This window comes from Cloeon dipterum, chromosome 4, assembly GCF_949628265.1.
Source record: "Cloeon dipterum chromosome 4, ieCloDipt1.1, whole genome shotgun sequence".
Lineage (NCBI taxonomy): Eukaryota > Metazoa > Arthropoda > Insecta > Ephemeroptera > Baetidae > Cloeon > Cloeon dipterum.
Genome location: NC_088789.1, coordinates 23,334,063 through 23,348,942, shown reverse-complemented (window position 1 = coordinate 23,348,942; position 14,880 = coordinate 23,334,063). Strand labels below are relative to the sequence as shown.

The 14,880-nt window shown below is 39.3% G+C and overlaps 4 protein-coding genes across 6 annotated transcripts; 1 reads left to right on the top strand and 3 right to left on the bottom strand.

Moving 5' to 3' along the window:
• Window positions 1-9: 9 nt before the first annotated feature.
• On the bottom strand, window positions 10-4,290 carry Herp (Homocysteine-induced endoplasmic reticulum protein). The gene is made up of 7 exons (XM_065487621.1): window positions 4,136-4,290; window positions 3,917-4,045; window positions 3,532-3,744; window positions 3,219-3,472; window positions 2,234-2,388; window positions 2,021-2,174; window positions 10-663 (listed from the first exon to the last, which is right to left on the bottom strand). Exons 2-7 carry the CDS (start codon window positions 4,043-4,045, stop codon window positions 336-338), a joined length of 1,233 nt encoding a protein of 410 aa, XP_065343693.1. The 5' UTR covers window positions 4,136-4,290; the 3' UTR covers window positions 10-335.
• A 422-nt stretch (window positions 4,291-4,712) lies between these two features.
• Window positions 4,713-8,308, bottom strand: Adck1 (aarF domain containing kinase 1). 2 transcript variants are annotated; one of them, XM_065487617.1, is made up of 10 exons: window positions 8,076-8,308; window positions 7,455-7,642; window positions 7,299-7,397; window positions 7,041-7,244; window positions 6,825-6,983; window positions 6,614-6,772; window positions 6,400-6,560; window positions 6,245-6,344; window positions 5,990-6,193; window positions 4,713-5,526 (listed from the first exon to the last, which is right to left on the bottom strand). In XM_065487617.1, exons 2-10 carry the CDS (start codon window positions 7,596-7,598, stop codon window positions 5,203-5,205), a joined length of 1,554 nt encoding a protein of 517 aa, XP_065343689.1. In that variant the 5' UTR covers window positions 7,599-7,642; window positions 8,076-8,308; the 3' UTR covers window positions 4,713-5,202. The 2 variants fall into 2 exon arrangements, with proteins under 2 accessions (XP_065343689.1, XP_065343690.1); XM_065487618.1 differs by having other exon boundaries at window positions 7,455-7,622.
• A 137-nt stretch (window positions 8,309-8,445) lies between these two features.
• PIG-N (Phosphatidylinositol glycan anchor biosynthesis class N) lies at window positions 8,446-12,497 on the bottom strand. The gene is made up of 13 exons (XM_065487615.1): window positions 12,094-12,497; window positions 11,940-12,039; window positions 11,653-11,881; window positions 11,473-11,603; window positions 11,210-11,418; window positions 10,517-10,952; window positions 10,288-10,463; window positions 9,816-10,006; window positions 9,568-9,764; window positions 9,318-9,514; window positions 9,183-9,266; window positions 8,916-9,107; window positions 8,446-8,861 (listed from the first exon to the last, which is right to left on the bottom strand). The coding sequence occupies exons 1-13, from the start codon at window positions 12,418-12,420 to the stop codon at window positions 8,640-8,642; spliced, it is 2,691 nt and encodes an 896-aa protein (XP_065343687.1). The 5' UTR covers window positions 12,421-12,497; the 3' UTR covers window positions 8,446-8,639.
• A 134-nt stretch (window positions 12,498-12,631) lies between these two features.
• LOC135941865 (uncharacterized) lies at window positions 12,632-14,816 on the top strand. 2 transcript variants are annotated; one of them, XM_065487619.1, is made up of 3 exons: window positions 12,632-12,755; window positions 12,830-12,901; window positions 13,174-14,816. In XM_065487619.1, exon 3 carries the CDS (start codon window positions 13,187-13,189, stop codon window positions 14,726-14,728), a length of 1,542 nt encoding a protein of 513 aa, XP_065343691.1. In that variant the 5' UTR covers window positions 12,632-12,755; window positions 12,830-12,901; window positions 13,174-13,186; the 3' UTR covers window positions 14,729-14,816. The 2 variants fall into 2 exon arrangements, with proteins under 2 accessions (XP_065343691.1, XP_065343692.1); XM_065487620.1 differs by having other exon boundaries at window positions 12,650-12,901.
• Window positions 14,817-14,880: the final 64 nt, after the last annotated feature.

Here is a 14,880-nt window from a genome sequence, read left to right as displayed (position 1 = left end):
CCTGGGATGCTCAGATGAATCGATTTTTTTATTGCACTTTGTAAAAACAGCACTCATTTAAGCTATACACGAGTAATAGTACTGAAATACAGCGTTTTTTATGTTTCCTCTCAAATCAACTCAACGGGCGATAAAATATCAATAGACATCATGATCTTTAGGGGAAATATACAAATTATAATTACAAGGTCGAAATCTCACGAGTTTAGTGGTTGTTAATAGTTTTGTGATGCATTCAACAATTTTGCTTTTTAATACTTAATAATTTAAAACAGCCACATTAAGATTTCATACATAGTTTAACCTGACGAATGACTACAAAAGGTCAAACTAGATTATGCAGCAGCCTGGGGCCGCTCGGGAATCAGGGAGGAGAAGAAGCTGGTCAAAAAAGTCCACAGCAGGTTGACAGAAAAGCTGTTCTCGTCCTGCGGCTGCTGCTGGTTGGCCGCGTCCGCGTCGGCAGCCGCGCCGTCCTCCTGCTGCTCCGCATCGGCGTCCGCGTTCCCTGCCGGTCGCCGCTGTCGCAGCCCTTCCGGCAAGTCTGGACCATCGGCTTCCGGCACGGGTTGTTCAGGCACTCGGTTGTTGTTGTCGGCGGCCGCGTTGTTGTTCGCTTGCTGTGCTTGCTGGCCGCGACCGTTGAAATAGCCTATGTGGTACCTGCACAACAAATAAAGTTGGGGAAATGTTAAAAATGAAGAGGAAATTCTAATTTTATCATTTATAAGATTATCAAATGGATGCGAGTGAAATTTTGAAAGGAAAAAAATCAATAACTCGCTCTCGTACTGAACAGCGGTTATTTTATCCCTGCGGGTCTCAACAGGAGTGCTTTACGCTTTACCCCCGAAACAAAATTCATTCTCAATATGAGCTAAAATCAAAAAGAGAAAACAAGAGACGAAATCGTTTTAACTCCTCAACTTTGATTTAAAAGTCCAAGCTCTAAATAAATCCACAACGAGCTGAGCCAGTTGTTGATATTTTTCTGCGTTTTTCTGCTGTTTTAATTTTATCATTTAGGTTATTTATTTAATGGAGACTGACACTAGACCAGAAATTAAATTTTAATATGTTATTAAGGAAAATAAGTCTCCAGATGATTCATAATTTTGCCTTTGGGTTTTTTAACCTCTGCTCAGCACTTTCTGTGGGCTATCAGCTCACCGGGTCCCAGAGGTCCCAATATAACCACTGAGAGGATAACATGGGGCCAGAGTGGCCGCTGCGGAGCTTGGGCTCAATGTGGCCATCTTTTCGCCTCCCCGCACCGAGGTTTTTTTATTGAAACGCCAGACATTTGTCCCTAAAGCTTCTAGAAAGGTGCGAAAACCAGAAAGTGGTTGAGTCTGCGCCAGTGAGCCTCCTAGCCTGTTGAGCTATTTGAGCATTTCAAAACTAACCAACTTTTGCCATCGCTGACATTTGGCAGCCAGTACAGGTCCCCTAACTATTAGAATATTTATCTCCCACTGCTTGGAAACTCCTGAGAACGCCTTAACAATGCAAGCCAACCAGCTGGTTAAATAACTTGATTGTGAAGCATTAGTAATTATTGTTAAACATTCATTTTCATTAAGAAAAATTTTCAATGAAGCCCTTTGAACAGTAGAATTAAAACGACTTTATCTTAAATATTTCCCAACCAAAACAAACAAAAGAAATAAAGCTTATCAGCAGCAAATATGCGTGAAAAATGGCTTTCAGTTAAGTTTAGAGCATTTTAAGGTGCAAAGTCATCTCCAAGCCCAGATATTTATTCAACATGATCTTTGAACCATAAGTTAAACTCTGCTCAAATATTGTGTCCCAAAACATTTCGCCATCCTAAGATAAGCGACAGTTATTTTACTTCCTGGTTATTTAGCCAACTATAAAAACGTGATAAAATGACTAACATAAACCGTTAAATTTTTTGTGTAATTGTTTGGAAATAATGTTGCGAAAGAATTCAGTAACAACTGACGTAATTTCCAGTTGCATAAAAGGAGAAAAATCGTTTAAAGCGGGTACTTACAAGTAAAGCAGCATTCCAAGCGAGGTAACCAAAAGAAATCTGTGCAGTGAAGAGTAGAAGTAAACTATGCTGATTAGGACGATCATTCGACTCGAAATATAGAAGTAGTCCAACCAGTCTCTTTGTCTATTTCCTCCGACGTCGTCGTCGATCACTAAAATTAGAAAAAATACGATATTCCAGGGAAACAGCAATAATAATTGAGGAACCTACTCTGGGGCGGAAGATTATTAGGCGGATTTCTGTTGGGAGGCGGAACGACATTGTTTGCTTCAACTGGTCTGTCTGCTGGCTGGGCACCATGTCCAAAATTCCAACCCTGCTGCATTGTGTTCAGCGCTTCTGTCGGGATTCCAGCTTGTTGCAGACTGTGAAAAATAATACAATATGTAGATCTACTAGATCATCAAATTATTTTTATCGAAAAAAATTAAATTAACAATCAAATCAAGTCAAAATAGTTAAATATTTAAAATAAAAATTGTTAAAGCTGTTTAGACTGTAAAATATCTTTTTTTTAGAAACTTTCTGATTTAAAAATTGGCTTAAAATTGACAAAAATCGAACTTCTAGGATAAATAACCAAATTAGTGCTCCCTGTCTAAACATAATCTAAATTATTGGAATGAGGTTTAAAATAGCTAATGTGTTTTGAAAAGAGAGCTTTCCTTTCACACTTGCCATTTTTCTGTTTAAGAATTCTAATCTTCAAATTATAAGTTTTTCTGTCGCCCTATATTATCAGACCTCAAATTGGTTAAAAAAACGCCTAAAATCACCCGTTTAATTTCATTTTACACCACTATAATTAACTTGTAATTAAATGCTTCTGTCATTTCTGTACAAATCATTAATTTCAAGTTAGTTTGAAAGTTGACAATTTAAGCTGAGGAACAAATGAGGGCCAAATCTGGCAAATTGTTCTCCTGAACTAAATATGCTTCAAATTTTCATTTCTCTATATTTAAAAATTGAGAAAATTCTAAAATAAATTTAAGTTTAATAAACAAAGAAAAGGCCCATTCCGGCTCTGCCCTCCCAGGTAGAGTTTTAGCGAGATGTTTGCCAGGAATGGTGCCCTTTTCTCATTATGTGCTTTCCATTTTTTGTATTAATTTTTGACAAACTGTTTTTTAACATGTATGTACATTTTTGAAGGTGAGAATAAACAAGCAATATAAAACAAGTGGTAACTTACTGGAAAAAATACTGGGCCATGAACTGAGAATAGGCGTGCTGCATCTGGGCCATATTTGCAGGACTGTACATTTGGGGCAAGAATGCGGAATAAGCATTGATGGCTGGGTTTTGTGCCGAAGCGGCCGAAGGGAACTGCAGCTGACTTCCATCGTTCCACACCATATTTGGGTTCAACTGGATGTTCGTTTCGCTGGCGGCCGCGGGCGATTCAGGTACTTGAGGAGTATCGGGCTCACTTTGTTGACTCGGAGCCTGCAAATTAATTAATTAATTAGTAACCATCGCTGATGCAATAATAATTAGTCTCTCACCTGCGCCTGAGAAGCCGAGAAGGCCCTGTCAGTCGCAGGAGGTGTTGTTCTTCTGACGTTCGACCAGGAAGCGTTGTTTCCTCTGGGTGGGGCACACACTAAATGCAGGGAATGCACCCTTTGACCCTTGTTCAGGTCCCTCAGCACATCTTTCAAGGTCAAACTGTCCGATAAAAGTTGTCCGTAGTATATGAGTTTCTGCTCGCTGATTGCCTGCGAAATAAAAAAACACACAAAACTGATTAGCACCACTTCTCAAAGGTGTTGTTGGCCCGAAAATAAACTGAGTCAATATTTTCCTACGATTACATGTATCACATCAAGCGTAAAGGGTATGTAGAGAGAGAGATAACGACGTAAATATGTACACAGTAACAACACTCACGGGATGTGTTGGATAGACTTCGCTGAGGTGGTTCTTCAGCTGCAGAACTGTCCACGAAACATCGCAGGGGATGGTCTGGTCATCTGTTTGTTGGTTGGGCGCCTTCACAATCAACTTAATCGAGTCCATCTGCATCGCAAACGACAAAAATGAATATTTTAAGCTCGATTTGCGCGACATTCACTTCAAAATGTGCCAGCACAACAGTTTGTTGCTCACCTTTTACCAAAAAGCTTCCAACAAGAAAATTCAATAATCGTATTCGTTCGACAGTCGTTGAGATTTTCAAACGTTGTACAGAAGAGACTCACTTGGGTTCCGCGATGGTACCCGTTCTTGAAACCAAAACAAAACTCTTTGACTGACTTCGCGGACGTAACCTAATTCTGCTTTCTCCCCTCCTGCCCCTCGATCGCTGCTCAAGCTCTATGTTTTGTCGTGCTGCCATTGGCCAAGAACGATAAGGCGAGTGCTGTGATTGGCCCACGTTTCGACTCACAAGAAAGACCATTGGACACCCAGCCCTGTGTCATACACGCAGCGCTTTAATCATGTGAGAATGAGAACGTAATTATAATTTCCATATTGCTGATTGCCGCTCCTTCCCTATCTTATTTTAGAACAGGACTAAGAAAAAATAAAAATAACGGAATTTTTTAGCTTTTAAAATTTCCAGGTGATGGCTTTTGTTGTATAAAGTAAATAATTTTTGAAATTATTCAAATTATTTGAAAGCAATTTAAATCTTTTAATATAATCGCAAAAAGATAATGCTAGAAAGTACGAGAAAGAGATGTCTGTCTTATCACATCGATATCATTTTATTCAATCAGTTGATAACATTATTTAATGCGCTCATGTCTTGCATAATGTGTTTTATTACCATTCACGGTTTACAAAAATAGTTTCAATTTTAACATCTAATTGTGGTTAACAAGCAAACAAAAGTAGTTTTACAACAACAATAATAATATCTTGCGCGTTGTTTTGGTTCCTCTAATTTTTCTTTCTTGAGACTTGAACTTGTGGTTAACAATTTTTTCCGTAACTATATAGAACATCATCTGGTTGGAATTTTAGTTATTTCGGTTATTTCAAAATATTTAGAAAAAGATAGTTAGTGATTAACAAAATATACAAGTACCATAAAACACGCACCCATTATAAGCATTGACCTTACCATAAATTAATATCCTATTTTCAAAAATATTTTGAGGTTAGTTTTGATTTGAATAAATTAATAACTGCGTTTTGAACATCAGTCTTGAGCAAAAACGGCGTCGATCTCAAGCAAATCCAAGGATATCAGTGATGCTCAGCATCAAGTACCAAATTTTCAGCTTGAACAAGGTCCACACTTCGCAAATGGTGATGGCGTTTCTCTGCAGGGCGCCCAGCGCCTCTCTCCGCTGCTCCGAGTACTCGGCTTGGACGCAGCGAGCCGCCATGGTCAGCAGGGCAGCTCTCCTCCCGTGGGTTTTCAGCGTGTGCTCGATGCCCCTCAGAAGGTCGTTGGTCTTGAAGAGGAGGAGCATCTGTCTGTCCACTCGAGACAGCACCGCGTTGATGTGAGGCAAGAATTGCGGTATCCGTTGCTGGAAGACCTTTTTCTGAAACAAAAATTGGAATTTTGACTGGGGCTAAACCAATGCAAAATGGTTTCTATCTGAGTACACAATTTTTTGACAGTTGACAAGACCATCAAGTGGTTTCTGGAAATTTCTGGATAACCGCTGTTTTTAACAGTTACAGAATTTCGTTTTTTCAGAGTTGAAGAATAGGAAAATCCAATATTTTACATGATATTGAGAAAATACTCCTGCAAAAAATCCTAGGTTTGCTTGATCCTTCAAATTTATTTTAAGCATTGGAAAGGTTTCTTCACCAGCTCTAGAGAACTGCACCTTTTTGGTAATCCTGACTGAGATTTATGATTTGACTTCCAAAATACACCTAAATCAATCCAAAACTCAATGAACAAGAAAAGTTTTGTCTTTTTCATAGAACAAAGTTCTTAACGTTATTATTAATTTTTAAAACAAAATAAAGGGCAGACCCTGTGTAAAAATATACCTCATCGGCGCCAGGTTTAGATTTGGTAATTCCACCAGCACCAGATATCGATTCCCAGGTCCTGCCAGTCACCATGCAAGAAAGCAGCCAGTACAGGTCACCAACTCCCAAATCATTGGCAACCTGCTTGATTGCAGGCATGTCAAAGTTCATGATGCTCAACCACAAACGAGCGTACTGTCGGCGGAATTTCGGCTCCAGCTCCTATAGAGAAACATTGATTTGTATTCTTTTAAAATTTAAAAAATAACTTACCGCGTATAACCCATGGTCTAAGAGAATGATTCTGAAGTCATTGTTACAAGCCTGGACCAAAATGTTGCCTGGATGAGGATCTGCGTGAACAAATCCGTGCCTAGTGAGGAAATTTAAATTAACTGTAAAAAATGGAGAAATACCATAACTCTTACTTGAAAATCATTTCTGAATACATGTCTCCTAGTCTAGAGGAGAGCTGCACTTTATTAATCTTGCTTTTTTCGATGTACTCAACATCGTTGATCTGACCTCCCTCAACAAACTCCATGGTCAGAACTCTCGGGGTTGTCAGGTTCCAGTAAATTTTAGGAACCTAAAGTGAGCATTCAATAATTCGGCTCAAAATTGCTTTTGATAGATACGCACAAATAGCCATGGAAAGTGCACTAGAATCCTGTCAGCTCTTTCTGCGTTCTTGCCCTCATTGTGGAAATCCAGCTCCAGAGGAATATTCCTCTTTGTTTCCTTCACTAACCACTCAAAACGAAAATCAGGGAAGAGACGAGAGACAATCGACACTAAAAACTGTTAAGCAAAATTTAGAGACGAAATTAAATGAACAAATTGATTTACAAACCTCCATAGTTTTGAGGTCTACTATTGAGTTGCCTCTGACGCTGGCATGCTGCACTTTCACTGCCACTGTCCTTCCGTCATGTAAAACTGCCTTGTGCACCTGAGCCAAACTCGCAGTACCGAGAGGCTCAGGGTCGATGCTTTTGAAAATTTCCTCTGGCTATTTAAAATAAAAAATTAATATCTAAACCCTGTATAATTTTTATATCTAATTTACCTCTTTCCCTAGATCTTGTCGAAGGACGGTGTACACGTCTTTCAAAGACGATTTAGGAGCTTTGCTGTGCAAAACCTTCATAGTGTTCACATATTCAACAGGAAGTAGGTAGTCCAAAGCACCAATGTGCTGGCCAACTTTAATAAATACACCTTTGTTGAGGCAACAGAGCTTCAGCAGTCGTTCTGCACCCCATTGGTGAACCTGAAATTTAATGATAAATTAATTTATAATTTTATTGTTTAAATTATATTTTACCTCTGATTTTAGTTTCAAATACTCGTCAGACTCCTGGTCCATCAACTTGACTTCGGTCTTGTACAGATTTTTCTTGTAGTAGACAGAAATATCCAGCACCTAAAATATTTATAAAGATAAGACTATCCGAGTTAATTTACTCAGGCGTTTACTTACAGCTTTAGCTGCATTTGCAAAGCGCACAATGCCGACAGAAGTGACATCATAGTTGTTGGCGTGAAGAGAAGAGATCAAACCCACTCCTGCACCACCGTAGGCGCTCAATTTCAGTATCTTCTTCCATTTGATTCCTCGGAACATTTTTTAAGCAGTAATGCAGATCGACTGTAAATATCACACAAGGCCTACTTACAATTAGAACAAAAGATCATGAACACGCACACGTAGCCAAAGGTGCAATGAAATAAATAAAAAGTGGGCCATACACATCAAAACTTTCTCGTCAAATATCTCAGCATGGTAAACAAATATTTGAGCTAAAATATCCTATTAGAAAATTTATAGCGTAAATTGGATGGAAATTAAATGTTCAGCGAAATAAAATACTTTCAAATTAAAAAATTTATCGAAATTGTAAAATAAATTTTCAATAAAATTTTTTTTTTACTAAAAGCATAATTATTAACATGCTTATTTATTTATTGTTAAATGAGGGGTGAAAGGTTGAAATCCAATTTTAATTAGTCAAATATATTGTAACTCAATACAATTAATTTGAAAGTTAAAATATTATTTAAACACTCATGAGAAGCAAAAAAAATTGAAATTTTTACTTACAGTCACTAGCGAAAATCCGGCAATTCTGTCATAAGCTCTTATTGAATTTCATCTAAAAACACCGCTTCGGGCCATTTTTCAAAATATGCAGCCACGTTTTAAGTTGCTTCTTTCGTCAGATATTGATATGCGGTTTTGACTACTCCACTTCTGATCACTCTCTAAATTTAAAACTCTCAAAGAATAATAATACACACCCAACACGTCCCTCACATGGGAAACCAGTCGTCAGTGTAACCAACCTTTGAAGATCATCACCCAAAGTTTTTTCAATGGTTTAAATATTCGTTTGAAGCTTATCTCTCCAAATCTGATTGATTTATTAAATATAATTTGGTTGACTTATAAATATTACAGTTAAATATTAAAATAGTTATTAAAAAATGCTTTTTAATTTGAAGCGTACAAATTTTTTATTAAAATAAAATGACTGATTTAGCAAAATAATTTTGACAGATTTTTCTTTGATTAGATAATCAGTTCTTAGATCTGATTTTTTTCGATGCAAATTTGAAAAAATAAATAACAAATTTATACCTTAAAGCGTCGTCTATATGCGCACTGTCAATTAACCTTGTAATTTTTGCAACTTCTGATATTGAAAACCAGGAACAAATGCGCGGCCGTGTGAAGGAGCAGGAGAAACAAAATGCAGACGTGGGCTATGACAAAATGAGAAATCGACTGTCCGATGTCGAGCCAGCTTCCTTTCGTTTGCACCATGTGAAAAAACGGCAACGCCATCGCGTCGCACATGCTGAGGACTAGCAACCACTGGATGGGTTTCTGCAATAATAATTTTGTTGAGTGAAACTTCTAATTGTTTGATTAATTGTATACCTTTGAAAGCAAAGACACTGAAGCAATACTGCTGGCAACAGCAAAGAACGGAAGAATCGTTTTGATTAGAATCAAGGCGCCCATCAGGAAAGGGTCGAAGGTGGACACGAATGCTTTCACCCACGCTGGATCGAATGAGTTCAAACTGGCAATATTGCCAATGCCGAAAAATGCAAGCATTGTAAAAAACAGCTGAAGCATTTTGGTCAAGGAAATTATTAAAAATGATTTTTTTTCTGAAATTTTAGGTTTGTTTGAAAAGGATACGTATAGAAATGCTCTTCGTATATCAGTAAAAGAAAGGCCGCTCCTTTCATTGTTCATGTTTGAGATCAGGGTTTCATGGAGGACCTAAAATATAAATCATGAATGGATAATAATCACAATATGGTTTAAATTTACCGATTTTAAAGCATCTGAAGTTTGGACTTCTAACTCGATCAATGGGTAAAGCACCAACAGAATAAGTAGAAGGACTATGAAAAGCGCTTCATGACGCACACTCAGCAAGATGGAGCAAGTGCAGATGGAGAGAGACAAACTCAACATCTTGCTGACAAATGAGGAGTCCACTATCAGAGGGAAAATCAGGCTAAGCCCTGCAAATACAACATAATTAAAAAAAATATTTCCTCTATCTCATAATGCATACCAAATATTGTCCAAGAAGTGATTTGATTAATCCAAGTAAGTCCCAATCCAGCATCATAATTTTCCGAATTCCAAATTACATTAATGGACGCGAAAATGACTAGAACTGACTGGCTTAAAAGCAGTTTCTTTGAACTGTTACAGTACATTAAAAGCGCGCAGATGCTCAGTGGCGTCGCCAACAAGCCCGCAAGAAATCTGAAGAAAAAATTGTCAATTGTTGTATTCTGATTCAGAAATTATGCTTACACTAAAAAGTAATTGGCCTCTTTTCCAATGACGGGCAGCAGTGGAAACACCGCAACAGCGATGCAAATTACTGTCCACAAAACGACCAGATTTCTGTGCCACTTGCCACCGTTTAGCTTCTCAATCGGAGGCCATAAGGCTAGTGCCAGCAGGGCAAAGCTCAAAACAGACCGTTTGAAAAAGGAGGCGACCTGAAATTCATGATTAATGATAATTCAACTTTCACCAGTTAGGTTAGTTTTCCCCCAAAATGACCTGAAATTTTGGGGGGGAAATCATTGTATAATAACTATTCATTTTCTCAATAAATTTAAACTTAATGTTGGGGAAAAAAATTAGAGCTAATGCTTTTTTTATATTTAGCAAAATGTTCAAAAATAAATTTCACTCTCCTGTCTTGTTAGGGGCAAATTTATAACTTTTTCAGGATGGCGCATTTTTGGCAAATTTTGCGAATCATTTAAGAACTCACCAGACAACTAATTCCAAGAATTGTCAGCGACAGAAACATTGAAAGCTTCAGAACGTTATTCTTGGTGAAAGAAGACGTGATTTGGCTCCACCAAAGATCCACGTCTCTCAGGATGAGCCACAAAAGTAACACAGGCAGAGAGTAGTAGGCGAAATACTGGATTGGGAGCTTCTGAGCTGTTTTTAAAAATTCTTAAATAAAACAAATCACATTTTAAAACGCAACTCACCTATTATGAGAACAAAAGATGAAACTAAAACAGCAACGACCACGAAATCAAACACCAATGAGTTCCTGGGTTCGATTCTTGGCTTGCTGATGAGGCGCGTGATGAGGAAAATCATCCAAAATATGTGTGCAGCTGTGATTGCCAGCTTCAAACTTGCCCCAAAATAGTTTTGGTAGTACTCGATTCCAATGAGGGCCAAATCGCAGACAATTTTGACCTCTGGTAGGTCTTTGGCACTTCCATTTTGGGTCAGTCTGTGATGCAGCTTCTCTAGGTATTCAAGATGTGGATATGGAACAAGGAACACGCTGAACACTTTGTCATGGACCAAATCTTTTGCCCTCTCAAGCTGCAGCAAAATCTGCTCCATGTTGCTCACAGCGGCCAAGTAAATCCAATCAGGGTCTTTGCCTATGTACTCTGTTGGGAGAATTCCCTGAAAAAAAGACAAATAATCTGTTAGTGGTACAATTTTTAATTTATCTGGGAAATATTAAGGGAAAGAAACTGAATATTAAATTTTATTTGGCATTTATTTAAATTTTAGGAAATTTATGAATCTAAAATAGGCTTTGTTTAAAATATTTAAGAGATCCAAGCAATTCCTAGGGCAACAAAACAAGATAAATCAAACAAAATCATATGGAGTCCTAAATATAGTTAAAAAACCTTGTGGTCATCAGCCTAACTTACCACATTGTTTGTGGGAGTTGGTATGGCAAGAAGAGCGGCCATCAAAGCAGCGACGTCTGCCTGGTTGACGTCTTTCCTGTCAAAGGAACTTAGATCCCACTGCTGAGGAGATTCTTGCGATTTCTTTGGGCTCTCTGGGCCTTTGATGCCCGCGCCCCACAAAACCAGAGGCGTCTCTGTTTCGTCAGGCAGGCCAGCGCCGTGAGAACCTGTAATTTCAGGACATTCTTAAATGAGCTCAATAAAATGATTTATAAAATTACCCCAGTCTGTCATTCCGTGGTCAGCAGTGAAAACATAGACAGTCTTTCCATCGTTATTAAAATAGCCCTCAATAGCCCTTTCTATTTCTTGGATGCCTTTGTCCACCAGTTGAATGTTGCTCAAATACTCACTGAAAATTAATTTAGTAAAAAAAATTATGGCACGGAAGATTTAATTACTATGAATGGGGTTTTGTTGCATGTCCTGCTGTGTCAATGCCCAAAAGGTGTAGAAACAGCACAACTCCTTTCTTTCCTATTTTCTCGTCGGATTTTGTTGAAGCAGAGAAAAAGAATCTTTTCATTCTGTCGAATACCCAAGTGTCCAATTTTTCGTTGGAGCCATCACCGGAAAATCGTTGCATACTTTTGGGGTACGTGAATGTTGTCACCCTTCCTGCAGCTTCACCTTTAAAATCAAAAAATTATAAAAATTTCTTCAGTAGTTGGAAAAAGGGTTACTGTACCTTTGGCAAACATCGGCAAAATATCTGCACTGCCCCATGCCCAGGTGTGGGAGCTGCGGTTGAAGACGGAATCAAATTCAACAGGATTTTCCTTCCAGCCCTAATAAATTGTATGTATTAAAATTTGCTTTGTGTATGCATAATAAAAGCAAACCTTTGTTACGGCACTAGGATCCTCGTAAAGTCCTGCGATCATCGCCACATGACCCGGTCTTGACTCTGTCGGGACTCTGGTGTGCGAGACGCCCCAGCTTCCTCGCTCCTCGATGATGGATCTCAAATAGGGCGAATATTCCTTGCGAGAGAAAAATGTGTTTGCACGCAATCCGTCGGCCACGAAGAGCACAAGCCTCTTCGCGGCCGGCGCAAACGACGGCTGGAATTCCTTAATTCCGTGAAGCACAGGCGAATTGAAGTAGATGTCGAAAATGGACGCCAGAAAGAGCAGATGAACGAGAACTCCGCACACAAGCAGATTCATTTTTAGGCTGCGATTTTTCGATGAAAATAAGGAAAGATCAGGGAACTTGCATGTTTACACAGCCCGACACACTCATGTTTTGGTTGATTTAAATCATTCTGGCCGCTGATTGGTTTAAAGCATCACGTGACACGATCGCTCCTCTCTTATTCGATTAGAGTTGCAGTTACAGTCATAGTCATACGCCTAACCCAGCCAAACAGCTGGTGGTGTACTAGTCCACCAGTCAGTTTACCATACATACAACAATAAAAACAAAGCTATTTTTAAAGAGAGCTTGCACAGATGGATTACAGTATGAGGACAGTTAATTTTGATCAATTCGGATGACATGGGTAATAGTATGAAACATAAAAAGAATTATGTTTATCAGGACATGCTATAAAAAGTTGATTTTGCGTATATCTAGGTGTGATCCCACCATAGTCCGCAGATAAACCTGTCCAGATCTCATTCCTAAATTTCGTCTGAGTCATCCCATGTAAGTTGAAAAATAATAATTTATTACATTGTTCTATTTTTCTTGAAATAATTTAAAAAGAATAGAAAGATTAAGATAAAACATTTAGCAAATTTCATGTATTTTGCGCTGCTGGGTACATAAAAGTTCCAGTAATAAAATCGATTTTTTGGAGCGTAGACTTGGAGATTTCATTTTAATTTAAAATGGAAAACTTTGCTCTCTGAAGTAAAATCTCATATCCTCTAACTTCTTAATGCGAGAAACAAATCATTTATTAATCAATTTTTTAGGTAAAAAGACGAGATGCCGAAGCACAAGCAACCTCTGTCTTTGATGTGGACCAGCATGGTCGAGGTGACAAGACTGATTCAAGGAGCGTGCGACAACATTTACGACTCGCACTGGTCCTCCAACGACCACAACCTGCTGTCCCCGCTGGAGGCGAGCTCAGAGGCCATCGAGGAAGTGCGTCGGTACTTCATCGATCCGCTGCCGTACCTGCTCCGGGAGATGATCTGCAATAGAAGACACTTTGAATTCAACTACGAGAACTACGTAAACAACGCCACGCAGAAGCTGCTGATTTTCCTCAGGGTGGTGATGCACAAAGACCTGACCATATTCCACATCCCAGTGCTGAAGCTGCTGCCCTCGCACTTGGGGGCGCTGCCGGACAGCTTCTGGTGCCAACAGCTGTCCACCATGAACAAACTGCAGTCGCTCAACCTGACCAACGTGTGCACAGACGAGCTACTCCGCGTCATCAGCGAGAGCTGTCCCTTGCTGGAGGACATCAAGGTCGTGTCTAAGTCGAGAAACATGTCCGCAGAGTTCAACTTCAACGCCCTCCGCAAGGCCTACCACGTGACGGATTCTGGTCTGCTGCACCTGCGGCGCTGCAAGCGGCTGAAGCGAATCTCCATCGGCGTGGCCAGGATGCAGAACCGGCAAATCACGCCAAAAGGCATTTTGACCCTGATGCTCGAGCTGCCTGACCTGCAAAGTCTGAACTATCCCTACATGGACGCCGTTTTGCAGAATTTGATCGCCAACAGAATCGAGACGACGTTCAAAATCGAGCAGATCGTGGACAAGAGCTGCACGCTGATCCACGCGCAGGTGCTGGCCGCGCAGTTCCAGAATCTGAAAAGGTTGCACTTGGACCTGAGCCAGGACATGGCCAAAGAGAAGCAACTGTTGGAGTCAACGGCCGTTCTAAAACTCTTGGCTGATTCCAGTTTGAAACTCAACTCGCTGAGCCTGGGAAAATGTTGTGTCAGCAAACAAACACTGCTGGAATTTTTGTCTGTGAAAGGAGCCTTCCTGAGTGAGTTGATTTTGAACGATAACGCGTGCGAGATCGACGCCAAGACGCTCATTTTGATCGGCACCATGTGCCCTTACCTGGTTCAATTGTGTCTGCAAAACCTCGAGACGGGGGATTTTTGCGGGCAAGTTCCTCCTGGATTGTTTCCCCACTTGAAAGACTTGAGCATCATCAGCAGAAATAGCTGGGACGTGTCCATTTTGCTTTCAATTCTCTTTAAAGGAGAGGAATTAGTGACTCTGAATATTGATGTTCACTACCGCTTGTGCAACATTAACAACTTTTTCACCAATTTCTTCAAATACTCCAAGCTTCCAAAGTTGAGGAAAATCCTCTTCGGTGGTTCAGCAATAATTAATCAGAGCACTTTGGAGAATTTGTACAACAACTGTCAAAACTTGGAGACGATTATGTGCGAGGAGAGTCTGGTCCAGCTGACGAAACAATCATTCCTTGATGACTTGAGAGACGAAATCAACTCGAAAAATTATGACTTTGGCCTGTACATATTTGGATGAATAATCAATTTATCTCAATTACATTAATAAGCGCTTATTCCAAAATGTGAGACTGTCAGTCTTAAGTAATAAATTTTTCTGTTATTCAAATTTGGTGGATTATTTTTTTTGTTCCTTGTTTCTGTAAATATTACAACTAGCAAAATTAATCT